Source organism: Electrophorus electricus, chromosome 24 (assembly GCF_013358815.1).
Source record: "Electrophorus electricus isolate fEleEle1 chromosome 24, fEleEle1.pri, whole genome shotgun sequence".
Taxonomy (NCBI): Eukaryota; Metazoa; Chordata; class Actinopteri; order Gymnotiformes; family Gymnotidae; genus Electrophorus; species Electrophorus electricus.
In genome coordinates this window covers 2120001-2129293 of record NC_049558.1, presented here as the reverse complement: position 1 = coordinate 2129293, position 9293 = coordinate 2120001, and the positions used below count along the sequence as shown (strand labels likewise).

The 9293-nt window shown below is 44.5% G+C and overlaps 1 protein-coding gene across 1 annotated transcript in view; it reads left to right on the top strand.

Annotated features, from left to right (window-relative positions):
• Positions 1-302: 302 nt before the first annotated feature.
• The window catches only part of c1ql4a (complement component 1, q subcomponent-like 4), an 11753-nt gene continuing 2762 nt past the window's right edge, over positions 303-9293 (top strand). The window contains exon 1 of the mRNA XM_027030365.2: positions 303-1015. Within this exon, the coding sequence (XP_026886166.2) occupies positions 470-1015 (546 nt within the window). The 5' untranslated portion in view covers positions 303-469. The remainder of the gene's footprint in view (positions 1016-9293) is intronic.

The window sequence follows — 9293 nt, the reverse complement described above, 5'->3', positions numbered from 1 at the left end:
GAACCAGAGCTCAAAGATCTCATCTGTGCCCCTGCTCTTCTCTCTCTCTCTCTCTCTCTCTCTCTGTCTCTCGCTCTTTCTCTCTCTCTTCCACCTGTCAATCTTCCCCGTCTTTCTGTCAACTCCCCCAGCCAATTCTACCCACAGTCCCTCAGCGACCATTCCTCTCTGTGTGCTCCACGCTCTTTTTGGTCTATTTACATCACTCACAAATTATCCATTATCTTCCGCCCATTGGTCTCATCTATCCTTAGACATCTTCGCTTCTGAGTTCTATTTATATATGTTCACATTTTAGAAACTCACCATAACTCCTTTCTGTCATACCGTTAGTCTGTGTTTTTTGTTGAGTCCGCGGTCCACGCTGGCGGGCACCATTCCGCCCAAAGGAGACGAGGACTTTCTCGCCCTGGCTACCTCTCGGATCAGCCGCCGCAAGCGCGTTATAGGGGCGGCGGTGGGCGTAGCCATGGTTCTTATTCTCCTGGTGGCCATACCTCTGTTGGTCCACAGCACGAAAGGGGGAGGAGCCGGAAGTGCAGGAAGTCGTTATGAAATGCTTGGCAGTTGCCGGATGGTCTGTGACCCCTACACCCCTTCACAACATGGCCAAGAATTGACGGCTGTCTCCCCGCCACCCCCCGATTTCATGAACCGAAGAGGAAAATCTGCATACAGGGGGCCTCCAGGACTCCCGGGACCACCTGGACCCCGAGGACCTCCTGGAGAGCCAGGAAAGCCTGGCCCACAGGGACCCCCGGGACCTGGTCCTAATGGTTATGTGCCCTCTTTCTACAGCCCGAAGATTGCTTTCTATGCAGGCCTGCGCAAACAGCATGAGGGCAGCGACGTGCTCAAGTTTGACGACGTGGTCACCAATGTGGGCAACTACTATGAGCCCAGCACTGGCAAGTTCACATGCCCCCTCCCTGGTATCTATTACTTCACCTACCACGTTCTCATGAGGGGAGGAGATGGCACGAGCATGTGGGCAGACCTCAAAAAGAATGGACAGGTGAGACTGGCGTTATATCACCTTTATTCATTGGTCATGACTGGCGTTATATCACCTTTATTCATTGGTCATGACTGGCGTTATATCACCTTTATTCATTGGTCATGACTGGCGTTATATCACCTTTATTCATAGGTCATGACTGGCGTTATATCACCTTTATTCATAGGTCATGATTGGCGTTATATCACCTTTATTCATTGGTCATGACTGGCGTTATATCACCTTTATTCATAGGTCATGACTGGCGTTATATCACCTTTATTCATAGGTCATGACTGGCGTTATATCACCTTTATTCATTGGTCATGACTGGCGTTATATCACCTTTATTCATTGGTCATGACTGGCGTTATATCACCTTTATTCATAGGTCATGACTGGCGTTATATCACCTTTATTCATAGGTCATGACTGGCGTTATATCACCTTTATTCATTGGTCATGACTGGCGTTATATCACCTTTATTCATTGGTCATGACTGGCGTTATATCACCTTTAATCATAGGTCATGACTGGCGTTATATCACCTTTATTCATTGGTCATGACTGGCGTTATATCACCTTTATTCATTGGTCATGACTGGCGTTATATCACCTTTATTCATAGGTCATGACTGGCGTTATATCACCTTTATTCATTGGTCATGACTGGCGTTATATCACCTTTATTCATTGGTCATGACTGGCGTTATATCACCTTTATTCATTGGTCATGACTGGCGATATATCACCTTTATTCATAGGTCATGACTGGCGTTATATCACCTTTATTCATAGGTCATGACTGGCGTTATATCACCTTTATTCATTGGTCATGACTGGCGTTATATCACCTTTATTCATTGGTCATGACTGGCGTTATATCACCTTTATTCATTGGTCATGACTGGCGATATATCACCTTTATTCATTGGTCATGACTGGCGTTATATCACCTTTGTTCATAGGTCATGTTTTTGACATTTATGAGCAGCTTTTGTTAGCTCTCTACAGCTCAGAGTTGTTCATGTTGTTGCAATTAACATATAGCTATCTATATACAGTATGATATATTCTACTTTAATATCTAGAGATTACAATAGAGATTAGAATTACTGTAGAAATTCTTTTTTTTTTCCTGTAGTCAGTGATGTGTAAGACCTTGGAGGTTCACTGCATTAGTTCATATTCTAGTGAATCTATTTCATAATAATCCAACTTTCTATAAAATGACATTGAAAGCTTGTTGAGGGAAATTCACATAACATGTTTTTCGCATCTCTAAAATATTTTCTGTGAAACATGTTTGTAACATGGTTTATTTCTGGCAGACTGTTGTGAGTTAGTCTGCTGATACACCTCTACAGAATGCCATGCTAGCACCCGTGGCTAGGTTGGTTAGGTTGGCATCAGTGGAAGATCAACAGAGCTTGATTTCTTGCTTTTCGTGAAGCTTTTGTAAATGTGGTTGCCTATGCTCAGTCAATGGATCTTTCCCCACAGATGTTCCTATCTGAAGCAATATTGCCATAAGCACAAGTGTGTGGTGAATTATTCCACAAAAATTATTATTTTTGTGGAATAATTCACCACACACTTGAAAAGCTGAAAATATTGTGGGCACAAAAATTATTATTTTTGTGCCCACAATATTTTCAGCTTTTCAGAGGTTTTTGCAGTTTTGCAGCCCAGTAACTAACCCTAACCCAGAGCATGATGACTGTAATATGCTGTGTAATTAAAACATATAGTACCATTTACCTGTAGCCAGCTTGTTTACTCTCCATATAATGTCCCTTTGGGATATGAACATTGCATTAGATTTCAGATAGCTTTCACAGAGGTGCTCCTGGGTTGAGTCACAGCTATCCAGTAGGCCTTCCCTGCTCATGACTCAGTTGCTGATGTTGTCATTGTGAAGGTCCCTCTCTGCCTGTCATTAAAGGATGAATCAGCTGTGTGTATGTGTGTGTGCATGAAAACATGGTGGAGTTGAGTGCTTGGTGTTCTTTAAAACTGCTGAGGTGTTTGACAATGGATTGTTTCTATTTATTCCTCTCAGTCTTAGGAAGTTTTTGCTCACCTCTGTCACCTTTGGCTTGCTCTGTTGGGGCTCGGACCCAGATATATGTAAAGCTGCTTTGTGACAAGCTGTTGTAAAATGTGCTATATAAATAAACTTTGCTTGCTTGCTTCAACCAACCGTTACTGCTTTACTACTGAGTTTTAGGTATATAAACATAATTATGTTGAATATTAACTATAAAACCCATAGAATGCATCCTGTGTTACTGTTAGCATCACAACCAGCACAAAACAATTCTCTACTGTAAACATCGATGCAAAATTAGACATAAGCAACAGAAATAACTGGGATCCATTGGGAATGTTGGGAAACTGCCTAATGCTGTAGGCTGGGAGTTAAATTGTAACAGGCTTTTACGATGTAAAACTAAGCAGTTTTGAAACTGGCCTGTTCGTATCCATGTTTCTCATAGGATGACAGACTACAGCTTTATTTAATTTGTATTTATGTGAATTAATGTGAAAATATTGCAAAACCAGTCCTTTGGCAGACATATTCAGCACAGATACAGTTTTCTGAAGCTTCGGTGAGTTATTTGCATAAAGTCACATAGTTCCTTGCTGAACTGAAAATCTACTTAATGTATAGTTCTCATTTTAAAATCTAAATTAAACACTTAAATAAAGGACAAACCAACTCATCAAGATGGATGCTGACATGTCTATGCAACATGGAAATTAAAGGGTTTCCATATTTTAGCATTTAAAAGAAAACAAAGACTATTGTGATCATTTGGATATCAGCACACATTAAAATTTTTACAATAAATGTGAATATCCACATTGACCTAACTTTAGCCAGACTAGATGTGTGGCTGTTTGGCATTGCTACTGGTGTAAAGGTCACACAGTGAGGAAGGGGCTGTATAGGACAAAATATGGGGAAAAAATCAAAGTGAAAATGTTTTAATAAACATAAAGTACATGTATATGCTGTTTGGTTTTGGTGTCCTCTTGCAGCCCTTGAGTTGGATAGTTGACGTATTTCCAGCAGTGGACAGTAGCTTCTTTTTTTCCAATTCCTATGACAAGCCCTAGTGGCTGGCCTTGTGACTAGCAGGCAATCAATAATATGGCACTTACAAGTGAAAAGACAAAATATAGCTTGCCATTTGTTTCGATATTATAAAATGGGTGAGGTGTGAGGATGCACTCCCAAGATTGTGCCACATGTTTTGTTTCCCAGTAGAAATTATTTTAATCATGTTGTATAATTTAGCAAATATGTATTTGATTATAGTTATTACCAGAAGTAGTTAACAGATGAGCTTGTTGAAATGGTCTACAGCGAAATCTTAGGTGAACATTACTGCATCAAGAGTGAAGTCACTAAAACCACTCTGATCCTTGAAGGGAAGGTTTTCTGGCTTCTTCTTTAGCAAACATCATTTCTGTGTCTTGATTGTCACCGTAAAGGGGATGCAGCACAGATAAGCAGATATGACTGTCGGGGTGTGGACAAGCAGGTTGGCACTTCCAATAAATAAATAATGAATGGAAAATTGATGGCTTATTCATCCAGTTGTCTAGTCCCCTGACACTAATGAAAGACTAAGGGCAGAATATGGACAGCACAGGAAAAATGTGTTTTATGAATGATCTTTTCTAAGGGATCAAGAGACATGACCTGTGTGCATGAGACATCAAGTGATAAACTCATTCACCCTTCAATTTTCTATGTGGCGCGAAAGTCTAAAGGAGCACTGGCGTCTTTATTAATAAGCAAAAGCTACAAATTGCCCGTTTCTATTTAATTAGGCAATGAATACTGAAAATGTGCTTTTTTCTCACTGTTGACGTTTCTGACAGTGCGAAGGCACACCTTGTGAAGAGAAGTGAAAGCACATTAAAGAGGTCCTATAGCAGCCGTGTACAGTTTAGAATTGTCATGCTAGTCTGCTCCTCCTATTAAATCATTCATAACTCCTAGATTGGATCCTCTACCCACCACCCTTACGCCTCTCTTCTGTATGTTCATTGATTGCCCATTAATTATCTTTTCACTCAATTTAATTATTTAACCCCATCTCAGTCCATCTCAAGCCCATCAGGTGGCTGTGCCTCACTAGGGTGATGCACCTTGTGTCACTCCGCTAGAGAGAGAGCTGTGTGTGGATATGTGAGTGGATTGCTGGCTTCGTTGGTTTAATGCGATATAAAAAGAGAGCGAGAGAAGGGGGAAAAAGCCCTGCAGCAGAAATGGATCATAAAAACCACCCCAGGCCATATAATGAAGATTGGACAGTGGTAACACCAAAGCGAGTCTGATGATAAGACAGTGGCAGCACCAAAGCGGGTTTGACGATCAGATGGTGGTTGCACCAAAGTGAGACTGATGAGTACATAGTGCAGAACGTAATCTGAAAGAGGCCCATGGATATAAATATACCACATAATGAATCAGAATACTGAAAATGCAAGTGGATGATTTTGACAGATGTTGAGAGAATTCAATTCCCAGAGGTGTCATCAGAAAGGTTTTACCAAACATCAGGGATTATGGTAAGTTTTATGGTAAATTTAGGTTTAATCTAATCCTTTCACACTTTGCCTCAGTGCATGAGAATTTTCAGTCATCTTATATAGTTCCAGCTGAGACTGAAAAAACTAGAAGTCCAGAGGATGGCTAAGGAGCACCATGCACAGAGAGAAAACCAATGTGATTGCATGAGTGCCAGGACTGCGACATGGAGAGCACAGCCAGGCCACCCAGAGAGGGAGACAGAGAGGCAGGGAGACAGGCAGAGAGGGAGACAGAGAGGCAGGGAGACAGGCAGAGAGGGAGACAGAGAGGCAGGGAGACAGGCAGAGAGGGAGACAGAGAGGCAGGGAGACAGGCAGAGAGGGAGACAGAGAGGCAGGGAGACAGGCAGAGAAGGAGACAGAGAGGCAGGGAGACAGCCAGAGAGGGAGACAGAGACATGGAGACAGGCAGAGAGGGAGACAGAGACATGGAGACAGGCAGAGAGGGAGACAGAGAGGCAGGGAGACAGGCAGAGAGGGAGACAGAGACATGGAGACAGGCAGAGAGGGAGACAGAGAGGCAGGGAGACAGGCAGAGAGGGAGACAGAGACATGGAGACAGGCAGAGAGGGAGACAGAGACAGGGAGACAGGCAGAGAGGGAGAGAGACATGGAGACAGGCAGAGAGGGAGACAGAGGCAGGGAGACAGGCAGGGAGACAGGCAGAGAGGGAGACAGAGGCAGGGAGACAGGCAGAGAGGGAAACAGAGGCAGGGAGACAGGCAGAGAGGGAGACAGAGAGGCAGGGAGACAGGCAGAGAGGGAAACAGAGAGGCAGGGAGACAGGCAGAGAGGGAGACAGAGACATGGAGACAGGCAGAGAGGGAGACAGAGAGGCAGGGAGACAGGCAGAGAGGGAGACAGAGGCAGGGAGACAGGCAGGGAGACAGGCAGAGAGGGAGACAGAGAGGCAGGGAGACAGGCAGAGAGGGAGACAGAGGCAGGGAGACAGGCAGAGAGGGAGACAGAGGCAGGGAGACAGGCAGAGAGGGAGACAGAGACATGCGGGGAGGAGACAGGGAGGCAGGCAGAGAGGAAGATAAAGGCAAGCGGGGGGGCGGGGCAGCCTGACAAAAAGATCAGGCATGGGAGAGGATGATGGATGGCTCACTAGAACTGGGCAGACAGTGGACAAGGGGGGGATGAGGCCACTGCAGGGCCCGAGAGCAGGGACGAGCGGAGGCAGAGACAGGAGGACAGCCAGCCGACGTGGAACAGCCAGCCAGGTTAACAAGGTGTCTTGAAGAGAAAAAAAACACACAAGAAGGCCATGTCTAGACGTTTGCATTTGTTTACCAATTAGGAATGTGTGTGGACTTCAGGGTGTTAATTAAATCTGCGAGTCCCTGATGGCTCCTCCTGGGTGTATTCAGCACGCTGTTTCACCTGGTTGCGGGTTACTGTGCGCATCTGGTGGAGCTGTCTGCACCACCGCCGTGATGGACAGTGAAAGCCGCTCTCAGGGGGACTCAGCAGCGTGGCTGAGCTGGCCAGCTCGAAGCCAGACCCCAGGAGTCACAGGCTAAAGACTCCTGGCGGTGTGGGCATCAGCAGGCAGGCAGCTGCCAAAGGCCACTTAGCCATTACCTTTAGTAAATCTTTCTAGTTTTCCGGGTCCTCCAGGTGACCTTTGGGCCACCATACCCTCCAGCGTGTCTCTAGATGGCCTGTGAGTTACGAGGCTGAATCCAGTGTATCGGTCACATTTCGACACTGACCGAAATGGAAATAGTATTGACAAGGGTGTAAAAGTCAGAAGCAGAACGGGCTGATCTGGGCAAATTTACAGTTTCACAAAATTTAGTCTGGCGCCTTCATTTGGATTCTGGAGAAATGCATTCTGATAAATAGTGATGTGATCAACAGATATTTTTTTCACAGAGAGTGGACAAGGATTAGTTATGTAATTATAATTGTGCCTTTCTTGATACTTAATGGCATCAACTTCATATTTCTCCTGATTAATTTGATATAGGGCCCAATCAGTTTAAAAGGCAACACCCGCTGAAAAATGCTCACTGCTCATTTGTTTGCTGTGTCACAGCACCTGCTGCAGTTGAAGTGAATTAATTAGCACACATTAAGGGGACGTGGATAGTTGTATTCTCTTGCACCATCTCTTTACAACCACTGCCTGCCCCAGCCTGTGAGCTAAGGCTACTATCCAACAAATAAAATGTAGTCACAGTTGCTTCTGTGAATTCTTCCTTTACCAGCTTGCTTGGTGTGAGAGCGTTTTTACTATCTGGGGTTGTTCTCATACAGGGGTTGGCTTAACCACCATTTGAAGTCTGTTCTCTGATGGTGGTGTAACTGGAAGATGTAAAAATATGAAAAGATTTGTTCGGTGGCCATGCCAGCGCGCGCGTTGGAGGTACCACCTTTATTGTTCTCTGAGCCATTAGAATAATGAGCTGTTTTTCAGCGTCTTGTGTGTAATGCTAATGTGGACTTGGTTCACAATACAACAACAGGCTCATATGTCATCTCAGGTCCTGTGCTGCCATTTTCCCCTCCCTGGTGCGGTTTTATTTTATAGTCACCTGTCTCTGCTGTGCATTTCCAACACAATCCGTGATGCAAGCTGGACCAACGCACATTTGATCCTCTCCTTCATTTAACCATTTCTCCATTTTTTTTCCCTCCAGTGTCATGCGCTCCGTTAATAGATCACCAAAAGGTCGAGTTCACTCACACAGTAGTGTAGTAAATGCCATCGCCTGTCTGTTAATGACCAATACCTACTGTAATAAATGTCTGCTCAAGCAGCATCACAGACATGATACAGTTGAGGTATAATGAGAGAATGTGTTATACTGTTAGTCCTTAATTACCAGATGGATTAAACTAGAATCACAAATAAATGAAGAACTCATAATGACGGAGGAAATTAGTTCAATGTGCAGGACACCTTTTTAAGACACTTGATTATATGCTCCTGAAATCCATAAGGCAGCCCATAGTCATTTATTATAGAATTAGTGTAAGCCACATAATTTGCTATAGGTTGTATGTTCTTGAACCATATATTTGAAGTGCTCGAATACTGTGCCAATTAACCATAACTTTGTGAACAAGTAAAAAGATGACTTGTCTCACTTTAATCTTGTTCACCTCTTGGGGCCTGGTAGAGCTAGCTATTCAATAAATGTTCAGTTTCCAGCCCTTTTGGAGTCCCACTCTCCCTCCTCAGCAATGTGCTGGGTCCCTTAGGTAAGTTTAACAGCTACTTTCCCATTGTCTCCACTCTAAGAGGTCTGTACATCACGGAGAATGAATCCTGTCAGTTTTATTACCGCTGGAGCACAGCAGCAACTGATAAAAACAAAGCTTCATATACTCTCCCAGCTCCCCGGTCTCACAAAATAGCCGCGCTTGATCGGTCTGTTATCCTAACCCCCTTCCACTCTTCCTCCTGTCTCTCTCTCTCTCTCTCTCTCTCTCTCTCTCTCTCTCTCTCTCTCTCTCCCTCTCTCCCTCTCTCCCTCTCTCTCTCTCTCCCCCTCGCCCTTCCTCTCCCTTTTGCTCTGTCTCTTTTCCTCTCGCCTCGTCTGTTTCATGTCTCCCATCTCACATCTCTGCGCTGTGTGTAAAATGACATCGCAGCTGCGCCCCTCTTCCCTCCCTCCCTCCATCTCTCCATCCTTCCCCTCTGTTTAATGGTGCCCCTGGTTTGAAAAGTCCTGC